This window comes from Streptopelia decaocto (assembly GCF_964273445.1).
Source record: "Streptopelia decaocto genome assembly, chromosome: 4".
Taxonomy (NCBI): Eukaryota; Metazoa; Chordata; class Aves; order Columbiformes; family Columbidae; genus Streptopelia; species Streptopelia decaocto.
Window position 1 is genome coordinate 62,247,379 of NC_138658.1, and position 16,432 is coordinate 62,263,810.

Genomic DNA, 16,432 nt, shown 5'->3' on the forward strand with positions numbered 1-16,432 from the left:
ATCTTTTTACCTTTATTTTATTTTTCTTTTTCCCAGCTGTATTAGTTGGTTAGCTAAAAATCCTTACAGATCTTCCCAAGTGTTTCCAGCAAGATTGAGACACTTCATTCAAAAGATATTGGAAAAAAAATTGCTGTCTTTGCTACAGAGTTGAAGTAATGGGAAAAGAGGGAAGAACATTAGAAATAAGAAAACACTGCAGGAGGTTTCTGAGCATGTTGTTCTTGATTTGAGATTATGCAGTAAATAACCTCAAATTATTTGAATTGTATCTATCTTACTTTGTATTTTTTTTTTTTCAAAACAGCATTATTTAGCACTTCCTACAGTGTGTTTGGTATCACACGTAATGGCCAGCACTGACTGGGCCCCTGGAGTGGATTGCATCCAGAGGCTGGAAAGCTTTCATGGGCTGGAAAGCAAAATTTGGCCAGCTGGGATGCCTGGCTTATGGATGGAAGTTGCCCAAGAGGCTTGTTAACGGTATTAAGCTCTTCTCTGAATCCCGCACATGCTATAATACACATGTCAGTGGGCAGGACAACACTAGGCCAGGCCATGGCCTGGACACCTGTCTGTGAGCCTCACATGCACCATCTCTGCAGCCTGCGGTCCCAAACGTGTCATGATGTGATCTGCTGTGGACAAACAGAAGACTGATCAAAATTGCTTGGGTTTAGTTATCTGAGACGTGTCTGTGTTACAAACAGATATCCCTCCTTATACTGGCAGCTGCAGTTAAGGGCAGCATCAAACAAGCAATAAAGACAAGGAGGATGCTGAAGGAAACTAATCAAAAGAATAATGTTTCAGCATAACTACGGAACAATTCTGAGGTATAATACAGCCCCCAGTTTCAAAGGTCTGTAACTTCTTATTTCAGTACTTTTGCAAGTGTCTGAAGCAGACAGAAAAATCCTTCAAGCTCGAGCCTAAACCTGGCTGTGACACAGGCAAACACAATTAGGTGTGTAATATAAACAGACTTGCATTAAACCCAAATTAAAGATTATTACAGAAATGAAAGCCAGAAAAATAAGCAACAAGAACATATTTCAGATATTTTATCTTTCAAATATACAAGATGATATAGTTGTACGAGGAACTGAAAAGATGTAAATCTCCTATGGAGTCCTAAATCAGATGCACTGAGATAAAAGGAACATCCTATGCCAGTTTCCTGACAACCAGCTAATATAAACACAAATACTACAGAAGCTTACAGATAATGTGCAACAAAATTCTACCTTAAGTTTTTTTGTAGAAGACCAACCATTTTTTCCCAAAGATTTATTTGTCCTTTTGGTAGCTGGATGTCTCGGTGGTTTAGAGGAGCAGAAGTAACTCAAGAGACCTTCAGGATGGCATCTGCTCTCTCCTCAATGTGTTCTGAGGCACGCTGAGTTCACTGCAAACAGGCAGATGTCTGACTTGGCAGGTTCTCATCTGAAGTTGATATGCCATAAATCACATCATGGTGATCAACTGTTGCATCATGGTGGAAAACCTGTGGAACTTTCTAGACCTGGTAGTCCTGACTACTGCCCATCCAGTGGCCAGAAAACAGTCAGCTGAGGAACAGCTGTGCAGATGACAAAGCAGTTGATAGTAGGTGATAAAATACCATATGCAAGGCAGAATTTCCCTGTATGATAGTTTCAGGTAAGTCTAGCCCAAGTACTGGACCACTTACGAAAATGAGTTTAATTTTTCCACTGTCCCACATGTTGTATCTTGTACCAAGTGAGCAACCTAACCTCTTTCCCATCTGAACACTTAGTCTCCAAGGCCAAATGCTAGGATTGATTTTATAAACAAGTAAGCTGTATGAGAGATGTATGGCAGGTATAGTTTCACTTTTCTTTCTAACTATGTGACCAGAAAGTATTTTTCTCAGTTTCATTCTGGAGAATAAGGGCAACAGGAAATAGCAACAGATTTCTTCTATTCAAGAAAAGAAAAAGAAGGGTGAGGCTTTTTAGCAGCAGTAGAATAATTATTGATACTAAAAGTAGTTGGTATCTAGATAGAAGTATGCAGGGTATTAATATGCAGATTTGCCAGTCCCAGAAGTAGGGTGAAATTACAGATAAAAATTAGTTGAAGCCAAATTTATAGCCAACTAAGGCAAACAGAGGATACGGATTCAGCTGATTAACTTAATACAGTAAAGCAAATCTGAACAAAAAGCCTACAAAAGAAACAAACATGAGCTTGTTCCAGCTGCCTCCTCTGTCTGAAGATATAGGTCCTCTTTGTGTTGCTGGTGCAGATCTGAAGAAAAGAAAACAAACAGGATGTTCACAGCACAGAGCTGAGTTAGGATTCTTTTAAATATCAGGGGTTTGTTGCCAAGGATGAAGCTTGCAGTCCAAGTGCTGCACTAGAAGTTTCTTTATAAGAGCTTGCCACCAGATTCCCTTTGGCTGTCATGGTTTTATAAACAGGATATCTGTGCAAAACCCTGGGAATACTTGTTTCTACCTTAATACTTAAGCCTCCTTGTTTCTCTACATCTATTTACTGTCTCTGGCCTTATGCTTGAGATTGTATAGAGCTCTTCCAGACAGCCGTGGTCCCAGAGGTCTATATTTTCACAACACTTGATACAACAGTTTCCAGATCCATTTCAAAGTCTCCCTGACACTGCAATAATGCAAGTTATAAGCACCACTACTAATAGGTTGCACCTGGTTTCCATTCTGCTTATGTTTGTAAGCCATCTATGCCATCTAGTGGGTATTTTTTTACTTACAAGTTTTCTTCAAACATCAAGGTGTGTCAACTAGCCAAAGTCCAAATTTTGACTCAGCAGGAGCATAGTTCAAGTCTGGAGAAGAATTAGGGGCCACTATCACTACCCAAGAAGCCCTAAGTACATTATAGCACCTTCTACACCATCCTTCTGCTACCCTGACACATCCCTCTCCTCTGGTATGCCAATGGAACAGGAGCTGCAGGGACAAAAAAAAGTCACTTGCCCAATTCTGCTCTCTTTGGGCTTGGGACATTATTCTCCAGAGGCTGAAAAGGCAGCTGTCAGTCTGGTAACAGAACACAGCCCCTGTGAGAGAGGCTCTTTACTATTTATGATGGAAGGATGAACACTTGAGTGTACACTGAGCACACACTCTGCAAAGGAAACCTTCTCCTAACAGATACACATTCATAATTGTGATACCACTACTGACCAAAATGTTCCCATGTCAGTAAATGGACCATCAGAGAGCAGGGATCCATCCACAGAGAAAACAGATCTAGAAGATAATCATCAAATAATTTTTATACATCTGGTAAAGGCTCTTTCTGAAAAGGCAGCTAATTTCAATGGAAATGTTATTTATTGCAGAGAAGTGATTTGGGGAAGGGGAAGTATTCATTGACTTGAAGCATTTTAGCTACTTAAATTTCAGGGACAGGCAATGATAGTTGGCATTCAGATTAGGAAGCCCGGTCTTGATTAGGGATGGCACAGGTATGAAGTGAATCAAGCCTCTTACATTGCCATGCATACAGGAGGGAAGAGAAGCAAGGAATCTTTTCCTAAAGAGGATGATAACAGCTGAGTTGCTTAGTAGTTATCCCAGGAGAGTATGAGACAGGTGCTGAAAATTCAGTAGTGATTATTTAGTTTAAGTATTGATATAGATGTAGAGGGAGGAGTGGCTGCTCCCCTGCTTACATGCTGCAAGCACTATGTGGTAGTACTGGATAACAGGTATGCTCATCTCTTATGTGAAAGAAAAATACATTAGTGATTTCCAAATACTTTCACATCGAGATTTCCTCAGCTGAAGAATATACCTACATCACAAAACTCCATGGGAAACGGTTTAAAAACCTGGGAGAAAAGGCTTCTGTTAAGAGTTCATAATACTGTATTTTTTAAAGTCCTGTAAAGTGCTTTTTTCTCCCATTTGTTAATACTGTCACCATACTTACAGCTGCACGGGACATTTGACTCATTTTGCACAGGACAACTATCTTTTCCTTTGATGCAGGAACAAAAGCCTCACCATTCACTGGCAGAACAAGGAAACCCTATTTTAATCTATCATGCCAGTACTATCTAGTAACAAACAAATGCCTCAACAGGCCTAGAAACCTGTTCTATGATCTACTGCCTAGAGGGAGTCTGGAGCTATCAGTGATATCTAAAATGCCACTGTTTTTATCACACATTTATAGGTTGGTGCTGGGATATAATTTGGATATAAGAATAAATGTTGTCGCATGAGAAGATGAGTAAAAACTTTCAGTGACCAGCAGGAAGAGAGAATAGCCACTTTATCTTTAAAAGTGTATTAAAACTGAACAAATGCTACAGAAAGTGATGTACATCTCATTTTCTGTACTGGATGAAGCACAACTGCCCCACAACCAGAGGCAGGCAAGCAGGAGTCGCAGCGCTTTGCTGCCATAACCAGGGACAGCCAGTCAGGTTTTGTACTGCAGAAGTTATCATTCCAGTATGACATACAAAAGATTTGCACATGCTCGAATTAGAACAGACAGGACAGCAGAAAATAGGATGCGGCCAAATGTATGGATTATGCATAAAAATAATTTAACTAGAGAATGACTTTTTTGCATCTATGTATCCTGCAACTTTCCAAACTGAGGAAGCCTTCATATTCAGATGTTCAAGTACCTTATATGCACCTATATATGCAACAGCATATAGATTGAGAAACTTAGCCACAATTGAAAACAGTCATCTTTACTGTAAATTCACTGAAATACATAATAAATTAATTTAATCCTCTTTACATAATAAATAAAAATATGGATAGGAAGGGAAACTATTAAAACCTTGTTTGGGAGTGATGCTTGCTAACTAAGAAAATTGTAGCTTGGATATAATCTGCATTCTCTGCAGATAATCTACTAGCCTAAGGTAAATGTATTACAATACACATTCGGTTTGCACACAAAATGGAAGATTAAAAAAAACCCAACTTCCTCGAAATTTGGAACCGAAAGTTCCAGTAGCTGGATAAATGTTCTTCAGATCTGTTGTCATACGACCTACAATTTCATTATTCAAGGAAGAATATTAATGAAAACATTTTCAAATTTGTAATAGATTTTGCATCAGAACACTGCTATTTACAAACTTGATTCGTACCATCAATGATACACAGTGTGATTGATGAGAACTGAATAATACCTAATTTTGAAGAACAGATGCTCACAGACAATTGTACACAATTTGTAGGCAGAAACTGCTTACTCAATACACGGTTAGTAATAAATCCAAGAATACCATATATTGCATATGGGTGACTTATAGTAAGTGATAGAGGTGGAATCTGTTAAACTGTTGACTTCTGCATTATTTATTTGGTTGTAATGACACTGAGGATGGATTGAGCTTCTTTTACTTACGATGACAGGGTACACTTCGAATCATCAGGATAATCGAGGCAGAGTAAGAACATTACAGACCTGTGAAGATATCATGTTATTTAGCATTTTTCAGGCAGAAAACTGAGGAAAAAAATGAAAAAATGAAACAAACCAGTAATATCATGTCCAAAGCTTCCCTTCAATTTTATCTTACAACCTATTGTGAATAACTAGAACTGTGAATACTACTGTAACTAGTAATTATGCAGACACTCAGTATTGTTTTTAACAGTTGTTTAGATTTTCAATCCAAATAAAGATTGTACAGTGAAGTGGAATACATGAGGCCATCTTCTGTGTCTGACATTCGGCAAGTACAATGTTCCACTTAATTATACAATTATACAACAGAGTATACTGTTTTGCCCAATTCATGGCTGCAAAACGCAAAGTCTGAAAAAGGTGACATCAGCTCTCCAACAAATCCGTCTCTTACCGAAGACACTACATTAATGGCATGCAAGTATTGGAAGGTAAGAAACCATTTAAAATAGATGAGCTGCTTTTGTGAATACACCATATTCATGAAGGATCCTCACTTACTTGTAATTGTCAGTGCAGGTGACATCATAACCAAGGGTTTTCAGTCTGTTTTCTAATATTTTTACAGTATGAGTTCCACAGGACTCTCTGTGAGAAATGATTTTAATATTAATGCAAGACTTATTATCTAATTTTCTTTCATCAAACTTGATGGACTTAGTAAAGTAAATCCCCATTATTTTCCCTCTTCTATATTCCTTAATACCTACAGAAAACTGGTGTATATTGCTATTTCTTATGCTTTCTTTGCTTACAGTCATTTAACAATTTATACTTGTAGCATTTGCAGATTCTATTAACCAATATCTCCACCTTTAATATTTCACTAGACAAACAGAAAAAGAGCTACATAATCTTGTAAAATAATTCAGAAGTGTTTAATTTGTAATATTCTTTGGCAGCCTTTTAGGTGGTGCTGAAGTTAATGCTAGCTGTCTTGACAGAATAAGTTGGTTATAACAAATAAGAATTATTCTTCTTGTTAGAAGCTTCTCCCCTCTCTGGAATACAAATCAATAGAAAAACACAAGGAGAGAGAAAAAAACCAAAACAATCCTAAACAGAGTTTCTGTATCTAGCACTGCTTTTTAAATTTGTGGTCCAATTATCAAAAGAAAGCTTAGCTTAGTACACAACCTACTGAGACCTCTCAAACTCCCACCAATGTCATGTATTAAGGCCAGTGCTACTTACTCATTGGTCAGTAAATACTCATGACTCTAAATAAATCATATGGGAACAACAAAATAATTGTAAAAAGAAATTAATAAAAATACATAAATATCCCCATGCATCTAGATGCGCACAAACTGAAAGACAAATTAACATTCAGTGGATATGCTGACATCTGAGTGGTGACATCTGAGTCCGCTTCTCTGGCTGTCTTCAGCCAGGGCAGATTTAAGACCAATGAAGTGCCATCATGTTATATTAGACCACAGGGACCCTGCAGATGGTTGAAGTAAAACTGAATTCCTCTGTTCCTCTACTCCTGCTTCACTTGTGTACATTTGTAGGGACCCCCACTAAAACTATAATTAATAGACTATTTAATTCTTCCTTTCATCAGGCCCAGACCAGAACTAATTTCTGGCCTAATGATTTCATTTTTTTAACCTCAGAATCCATTTGCCATTATGTTTCTGTTGAAAACTGTCACTTTGGCTATTTATCAACAGGCTATTCTTTTTGGTTGTTTTGTGTATTTGTTTGTGTGTTTTAAATTAAATTAACAGCAAAATCAGATCTTTTAGAAGCCTACTTTTTATTATTAGATTGATGTTAAGTATTGAGAGAAGATGCGCCCCCTGGTGGTATTTTTTTGCTTCTACTGATTTTCAAACAGTTAAGATAGATGAAAATGAAAAGAATGCATATGGCAAGGTGAAATAAATACTTCGCATCAGCATTTAATCTGAAATTCAGATTGATTCTTTGCTTAGTAACACTGTATGTGCTATATCTTCACTCAGGGTCTGAGATCCACACACTTAAGTCTCTAAGAGTGAGATCCGTATCTAGTATTAGAATTTATTTATATTTTGTCTAATTCTGGTCTTTCTATACTCTTTGGGAATGACAGGGTGTTCCTTTCATGTTAGTCAAAGCATCTAAAATATTTTCAGTTTAATTACTATGCAAATATAATCAAGCAAAAAGCTAAGGTGAAATGTCAAAGGCAGGACCAAAAAGTATAAATTATTTTTTTTTTAGGACATAACTTACATATCTGGGCCTTCAATATCATCCACAACCCAGATGACAATTTGTGAAACTTTGTCTTTCTGGAGATTAGGTATTTCATAATCTGCAAAAAAACTGATTCAAGAAACAATTTCTTAGAACTATAAAGGACACGAAAAAGAAACAATCTTTCTTCCCTTTGCATTAATCAAGGCTCTGATCCTGTTGCAGGATATGGGCTTGCTCGATTTTACATTTATATCTTCTGATTACAATCAGACTCAACACAGAACAGAAAAAATGTGATTCACATTCTGAATGTCCTCAAAGGCCAAAGGCATTTAATCAGAAGTTTTGTTTTCTTATTCTTAATCTTAGAGGGGCTCAGCTGAAAAAAAATTACAAGTTAGAGGTGAACCAGAATGAAGTGAACTTTTAAAAAAACTCAGAATCAAAACAAAGGGCATTTGTTTTCTTAGAAAAGAAAAAAAAAAAAACTCATTCTTGTAGTTATTGCTTTTAGACATAATACTATTTTGCTTGTACACGTAAGTAAGTCAGTTTTCTTACCCTGGTTCTGGATAAGCTCCTCCGACTACAGAGCCATTCAACAAGACATGTATCACTCCAGAACTGTGCTGTGCATACTGCAACACATAACAATTTTTTGTCAGAACTCCTCTTACAGATTTGTCATATGACCTAGTATTGTATTGCAAGCCACAACAATGAAGGAAAGAATTTTACCAAGAAGAATATCGGAATTGTGAAAATAATATCAAACTAGCATCTTCACAGGTCACTGCAATAGAGAGGACAAGGAGAACTAAATAACCGGTGTGTCAATTCAGTGCATCTTCTCAATCTGTTTTCTCAAACCTATAAATAGTTTCGTCAGGACAGGAAGAAAGCATTTTGGCACTCTGTATTGGGTTTGATCTGCTAATAAAGGGCTTTCACCAAGGCTGTCAAATGTCACTTAGGATCTGTATTCAGCAGACAACCAGTTTGCTTATTGTGCTCTTACGTGCTTAATATATATTAACAAAGCTACCACAGAATTTTATCACATTATCTAGCTAAGGTGAAAGTTAAGTTCTCCTTGCTAAAACACTGTACCCAGTCTAAATAAGAATATTTGCACCAAAGGAAATAATCTAGCACAGTTACAGACTTAAATCTCTTTTGTTCCAGTGATGTTTTCCTGAACCACCCAGGACACACTCGCTAATGTACAAAGTCAACTCTAATGCGCTATTTACAGTGGCTGAGGCCTTCCTCCAGAATGAGTCCACCGCATTATTTTCACATTCCTCCATGGTAGGGCAGGATTCATAGTCCAGTCCTGTAGGAAAGCATGTGATCATGCTGTTAGAGAGATGATAACAACTGTAAAAAGTGACCTTAGAAAGCAATGAAATATATTTGCACATTATTCACTGAACATACAAGATGGCCTGACATAACACCAAAAGCTGACAGTTGTTATTTTTTTTCTATCATTTTACATCCTTCACAGTTTACACGAACAGTGACATTCGGTGGATCCAATAATTTGGCTGAAATGGCTCTAACTCTACACCGGGGATGCAGAGAGCTACACGTCCAGAGGACTGAGAAGGAAGTTTATCTCTTGTGTGGCACTATTTAGATCTCCCTGTGTGCTCCCCTGACTGCAATGTTAAATATTCACCCAAAGCTGGAGAGAATGAGACAGTGAAGCTATCTCTGATTTTTCATGAGCAAAATTAGTTCCTCCAGAACACAGCAGTCAGTGTCCATTACGCTTTTACAAACACATGTTCAATACAGCACTCATTGTCTTACCAGCGCTGTTTGCCTGCCCGCACCAGTTTAGGTAATCTGCGACAAAGCCGAACAGAGTATCAGCCAGAGACATGTAGCGACGGCCTCTGCCAGCAAAGCTATTGACGAGCAGCTGATTATTTTCCCAGAAGAGAGACTACATAAAGAAAAGAAAAAAAAAAATAGAGAAGAAGTGAACCATCACTTGGGTGTGGACATAATGAGATTGTGGGCTGCTGAAGACAGTTTAAATCATGTTTTGGTATTTCTTTCAAAATCAAGCCAATAACCAGAAATGCTAGCTATCTCTTTAGAGGAACAAAGGGGTTTTTTTACAGTGGTGTGAACCATGATCACTAGAGGCTTAAGAGGCATTCATACTATGATGGTAATGAATGTAGAGCTATATTAAATAGTTAGGTCTAGCTTTGCCTTCCTCAGCAGACAGATTGAGGAGAAGGGAGAAAAAAGGGAAGACATATTTATAAGCCAGATATATCTTACCAGAATTCTCTCACACTGATACGTTGGCTTATGGTGTGAAAAAATCAAACATCTAGCTGTTATTTCCGTGTCTGCAAAACTCTTTCATCAATTAAGCTATGTTGACAGAAGTATTTGTTGGTTTAGCTTGTATAATTTAGAGATAAGGAATAATTGTGCTAGAAGGAAAACTGCTTTAAAGCACAACCTTTCAGACAAGACCAAAGCACACATTCTCACAGGATACAATGGCATGAAGTGCCACAATTTTTGCACTTTCACAGTTCTCTGCAATTGCCAGCACATCAGACCCTTACTGTTTTCTAGCATATAACAGCATCCTATCTCATTTCTGCTTACGCTTGTTTAACATGTCAATGTTTAATGTGTCATTGCCCTGAGACTTGGCTGTGAGGAGTGGAAGCAAAAGGCGACAGCAGGTACAGTCTTTGCAGGCAGAGCACCTAACTTGAGGAAAAGTAGAAGTGGAAGTTCAGGAACTACAACAGAGCTCACAGCAGAGCAGGAAAAATAGGGGGTCTTTGTACTATGAAAACAGAGAAGATGCTGAGAAGTTACTGAGTAAAATAAATGCAGCCAAACACACTGAAAAATGCCGTTGAGCTTGAGTGTGGTTTGTAAACTACAGACAAGCCAAAAATAATGAATCACGAGTTAGCCACAGAATAACTCTTGGTCAATGTTGAACTGTGTCACGGAAAATCTGCTGGATGTCACAGGACTGTTAACATTAACAATCATTACCTTGTTGGGTGGAATTGTGTGAAATGACAGGTTGATAAATAATTCATAGTCGTCAGGTAGAATGTTGCAAGGATCCTTGTTAATAAATGCATTTTTAAATGCTTCCCATATCGCTGAACAATTCTTCTCACTGTAATCATTGAAAAAAACAGACGGCAGAATTGTTTTTTCAAAGAAGAGCGAGAAAGTAATTTGTTCACAAGTTCTTCAAATTCCCAAATTAAAACCCCCAGAAGATTAAGATAGAAAACTGAAATCAGGGTGGTAGAAAACTTGCCATCCAGGAAGAGCATACAGGTCTTGTTTTTCCTGACTCCTAATAGCAGCAGATTAGGAAAAAGTAGCCATGAAAATATATAAGGATTTACACCGTGGAATTACGTAGGAATTTGACAAAAAACTTAAAAAGCGAGCTTGCTGTCCAGCATTGCAGAAATACTATGGAAAACAGCTTTCTTTGAAGTTTTCTAGATTCAAAAAGTCATTTCAATTAAAGTGTAGCTAAATCTGCAAAGCTACTGGAATGTAAAATTACTCTTCAAATATCAGATTCAAGTACAGGAGGAGTTACTGCAAAGTTTCAATGGCAGAATAACAGTTTTAACAAAAAGTTGCCTTCTTTGTATACAGGTCCTAGGACTGTGCAGCTTTCCCTTGATGGAAGGAGTACACTGGCTGTGTGAAGTCACCGTGCAGTATAGTGTCACTGTGCAGTAGCCACAAGAACATTGTTAGCATTCAACATTTAAACTTCTTGTGTAGGGGGACCTGAAATAAGATCCTAGGCTGTGCATTTCCACAGTTCCCTTCTGCCAGCTCTGCCTTGGGGACAATAATCTCCTGTGGAAGGCCAGGCCAGGCCACCTAGGGATGGAAGTGTCTTATCTCTCTGGATTTGCAGGATCTCATCTGTTACATCTCTGAGCCTGCCTGGAGGAATTAAAAAGGGAATTGCTACTTTCCCCACTTTCCCACAGTACCTTCCCCACATACGCTGTGACAATGTGTATGCCAGGAACACTCTGCAGAACAGAATAATGCAGTTTTATGTGCATACAGCACTCCTAATGCAAATAGCTCTAATCGCAAAGCTAGTTTGAACAACAGTAGTCCCAACATGTAAGCCAAACTTTGCCATTAGAGTGTTTTGCTCATTTAATATTATCCATAGACAGCAGGGAGTCTGCTGGCATTTCTCATTGTGATATTCTTTAATGAGCTGCTTTATGATGCTGAATGTCACAGGGCACCTTGTGATGAGCTATGCAGCTCCCAGGCGGGGAATGGACCACAGACTCCCTTACAGTAATCGCTGGTCATGCTTCCAACAACTAACCAGAAACAACAAGATATTGTAAGCAAATATGAGATCTTGATCTGAAAATCTTCAGTGATGCAATACAACCCTTGATCAGTAGTTCCAATGTTTAAATAGCTTTACTTGATAAAAGGATTTGCACCCTATTTCTGATTTCAAGCTGTTAAACTTTAGCTTTTATATACTTATGTCTCATTCCGCTCAAAAGCTGTCTACTGTAAGCACTCATTCATGCTAGTACTTGTAAATTACAATCACCCGAATTCTTAATATCTTTCTTGACAGTTGAATCCAGCAGTAATTTTCTTGTTAATTTCCTTACTGCATTTTTTTCCTTCATGTCTTCTCATCCAGCTTTGAACAGCTTGTAAATCAAAAGGATTATTCTGCTCTGTTACTCAAAATTTCTTTGCTGGCAAAAATATTTTTTGAAACTGCAGGGTGGGGAAGGATTGTAGCTCAAGACAATTCCTTCCAATCTTAATAGACATTAATAAGTCATATTATATTTATTTAACACTAGTCAATTAAAAATATGTTTTCAAGACTTCAATTATACACTATGAATAAGAAAATATGGGGGAAATGCACAACAGGAACATTTGTGTTATATAGCATACGCCTATTAGAAAATTTCAAATAGGATTTTCATTCAAGCCCCTCACTTCTACCTGACCATAACATTTTGTAATATGCCTCTTTTAACTGCCATTTGGCATGTACTGTTTTAATGTAAATTTTTTCTTATGTTTCTGTAATCATCTTTGTGTTTTAGTTATGTTGCAGGATAAAGACATGTTTTGCTAGCTTCTTTTCTGTTAGTGCGGTATTTAAAAAACATATATTCTATTTGCAGATAAATTCAGAAGCAAATCCTACCCTCGTGGCTGTGGCTCTGTAAAAGCTAGCCTGGGGGCAATTAAGAAACAGACAATGAACAGAAAGGGTTCTAGATGATTGGAATATCTGTTTTGCACCTGTGCAATATGAAATTTCCTTTTTGTTTAGATTACACCATTTGCTTATAGACCTAAAGGAAAGAGAAAAAAACACATAACATGAAATTAATTGTGCAGCTCTTCTTCTTATAATGCCATTTTGGGCCTTAATTCAGGAAGGCAATTCTAATGTCCAGCCTGGCTTCAGGCTATTCTGAATAAGAATACTTTGATGAATGTGTTCAGACTTCTCAATTTTAAAATTATGTTCTGAAAATGTCACAGGAATTAACTAGATCACAAAACTGTCATAAACCTGAGACATATGGAAATACTTTCAATAATATTGTATTTACATTTCTAAAAGCCCAAATCATTTAACGAGAAGTTAACATTTCCACAATAACAATACTTTATGTTGCTCATTTTAGTGTATTCTGTATTATTAGTCATGTCCGGCTTCATATATAAATGAAGTGACATCTGTTAACTCCAACAGAAACTCTACCTATGCCTACTGCCAAGACCAGATTCCATATACCTACACAACTGTTAACTGACTTAAGTTTTCATAGTTTATATTATATATTATACTGTAGGTGTGTAGAAATCTATAGTTAAAGTTTACTGGCACCTTCCACTGTGACGCATTTAAAAAATTTACCAAACTTGAATTGTTCAGCTGAAATTTTAGTACTGTGTTATTGGCATTAGGACGATTTTTTTCTTTCACGGGGAACTGGAACCAAAATGTTTCTGATAAGTTAAGAATGTTATTAGGAAGAAACAGCTTGTTTTGACTTCGTTAAAAGCCACGAACCTGTTTTCAGTTCTGTATCCTCCTGGTTTGCAACAGGAACTGAAAATGGGAGGTTGGGGGAAGGAGGTGATATTTGCTGGTATTATGCAATGTAACCTAACCGTGTGTAAAAGTACAGTTCAGTGCTGCAGGAACCCAGCCAGGCCCCCTCTGCAAATACCTCTTCAAACTATCCGGAAAAATGTTAGTAGCAGAATAAAGAACTGGACTCCAGGAGACTGTCCTTCTTAGTTTTTTTCCTTTTTATCAATAACCAAACAACTTCAGGAAGACAGAAAAAGTGGTCATTTCAGCAAAGTGTGTGACTTACCTCCAGTCCTGCATAATTAACACAGACTATGAAAGCTCATGGGTAATCATACTTCAGTAGTTGATTACTACTCAATTTTTTGGGTGGATGAGCTAAATAGTCTCCTTCAGTCCCACAGGACAGCTATAATGTGTGGTGCTTTCCCTCTTACATGACCTGACACGCAAGGCATGCAAAGCAAAGTCGGTCTTCCCTGAAGCACTGTCAGATTTGGTACTTCAGAAATACCATCCCCACCACTTCTGTGCACTGTTCTCCTTATACAGAACAATGTGGCACTAGTGGGGGAGAAGTGTGAAATGAGAAGTTGAAGGATTAAAAATCTTAATTACACTACTTTTATTAATATGATATCCATCAGAGTTCATTTTTTGTTTCCAGACAATGATAAGCATGTTGGCCTCAATAGCATCTTTCATGGCTAGGAGCAAAACATCAGGCTTCTGATTAATAACCATTTTTGTACAGAATATAAAAGACTAATCCATAAAAGAGCAACAACTTACCCAACAGCAGGATTCACAATTCTAATATAGTCATAGCATCTTCCAATGACAATACTTTCCAGGTTTTGTGTTGTACCTTCACCTTTCCATTTTCCCCCCTGCACTTCTGAGAAGCTGTTCATAAACAGAACAGAGACAAGTACGACAGACGAAAAAAGGCTTTTCATCATGAATTCTTGACAGCCCAAGTTCTTTTAAAAAAAGGAAAAAAAATAGAGGAGAGTTAAATGATACAATTTAAATGGAAACCTAGAGGCTTAACACTGATTATTTTAGGTATTGGCTATAGCTCTGTACAAAAATGACAAAGTCAGACGGAAATGTGAAGCTTGCTGCGGACTGTAATCTAACTGTTTCCTGGAGTGATTGCAGCACAGGGACACATCACTTCCTCATGTCCAACCGTTCCCCACTTCAGAAAAACGAGACTTTTAAGGCCATGCTATTGCCACCTGGTGATAACTGGGAAGAATTACAATATATTTCAGGTAAGGGAGAAAAAACCCCTTACCACTTCAGTATTCTTGATGCCTTAGGTTTGCTTAATAGTCATTGCCATTGTACACCTTCCTAAAACATCACAAGTCCTTGCAAGCAACATGTTTTAAACAGTTTATTTTCGGTTTAAAAGGGGTATACTTTTTGCACATATTTCTCTAATGGCTGAAAGAATGCTGAAAAACATATCAAGAACAAAAATATTTGAAATATGCAGGTAAAGCAATGATTGCATAACACCCAAATACTCAGGTGATCTTTTCTCACACATAAGGTAACACTAGTCAGCTCTTTTTCCACTGCTCCCCTGGATACTGACAGTGACATTTTGGTGTGATAATACGTATTTTAAAGTCATCTTCACCAAAAATATTGCCTTGCAAGCAGGAATCAATCATGATGAAAACCGAAAGGATTAAGTCCACATATTTCCTGTGGACTGAAGAAGTTTCTTCAACTTCTGTTTACTCTTATTCTCCCTCCAGCTTCTTTTTCCTAAGCACTTTGTTAGATCATCAAACAGCATCAATTAATCTAATCTTCAGTGTAAATATTCTGTGTTGTACACTGCTGCAAATACAGCTACTTAAAAAAAAAAAAAATAATTCAACCTTAGAGTAATTTGGCTGTGGACCCACATTTCTATGAAACATGTTGGTTCTTTTTCTGTTTAACAGTCTCCATGCCTCAGTGAATAGATACATCTTTATTATTTATATACTTAGTTACACAGCGTCATGCTTACATTGAAGCACTGGTACTCAGCTGATGGATTTTGCTGAAGGCAAAACCTTGTTAATCATCAAGTAAATTGCTGATGATGGATTTCTCCTGTAAATGTGATAGAAAGATAACCAGTTGGTTTGTTACTTGCAGCAGACTCTTCAGGAAAGACAGATTTACCCAGAAATGGATGTGCAGTATTGCTCTTGGTATGGTGGAGACACAGCAAATGCTGTACCTCAGTTACTTTGATACTTTTTTCTCTCCATTTTTCTTCCTAACCCCTCTGAGACTTGGCCATGCCGACAGGGCACCAGCATGTTAATCAAACAATTTCAAGTCACTGCTTTGTGTTCAGGATTAGAGAGTGCAATAATCCATGGAAGTCAATGATTTTTTTTAATTACTATCAACTTTGCTACAACCAAATTTTGTTCAATAATTTCAGGGCTAACAGAAACCAGAGGCATCCCTGATGTGATCTACTATACAGAACAGGGCAGAAATTGTCACTGATTCACTCACAGACTAAAACTTCTGCTTAAAATATATAGTATAAATTAAAAGGACATAAAGATGGATACTGCATTTTGGAATGGCTTTTCTCCAAGGACATACCAGGTCAGGACT

The 16,432-nt window shown here is 37.5% G+C and overlaps 1 protein-coding gene across 2 annotated transcripts; it reads right to left on the bottom strand.

Moving 5' to 3' along the window:
• Positions 1-970: 970 nt before the first annotated feature.
• LOC309438735 (ADP-ribosyl cyclase/cyclic ADP-ribose hydrolase 2-like) lies at positions 971-14,937 on the bottom strand. 2 transcript variants are annotated; one of them, XM_082050527.1, is made up of 10 exons: positions 14,582-14,937; positions 10,690-10,819; positions 9,463-9,598; positions 8,898-8,980; positions 8,206-8,282; positions 7,678-7,770; positions 5,953-6,039; positions 5,389-5,448; positions 3,192-3,257; positions 2,147-2,274 (listed from the first exon to the last, which is right to left on the bottom strand). In XM_082050527.1, coding segments are annotated over exons 1-10 (903 nt in total). In that variant the 5' UTR covers positions 14,752-14,937; the 3' UTR covers positions 2,147-2,273. The 2 variants fall into 2 exon arrangements, with proteins under 2 accessions (XP_081906652.1, XP_081906653.1); XM_082050526.1 differs by lacking the exon at positions 3,192-3,257 and having other exon boundaries at positions 971-2,274.
• Between the last annotated feature and the right edge of the window lie 1,495 nt (positions 14,938-16,432).

Bases quoted from the DNA above. Each gene is read 5' to 3' on its own strand.
- LOC309438735 (XM_082050526.1), bottom strand. From the start codon at position 14,751: ATGATGAAAAGCCTTTTTTCGTCTGTCGTACTTGTCTCTGTTCTGTTT. The intron at 8,981-9,462 runs GTAAGACAATGA...GCTTTCCTACAG, and splicing joins CGGGCAGGCAAACAGCGCTG to GACTGGACTATGAATCCTGC. The intron at 7,771-8,205 runs GTAAGAAAACTG...TTCTTGAATCAG, and splicing joins GGAGCTTATCCAGAACCAGG to TTTTTTTGCAGATTATGAAA.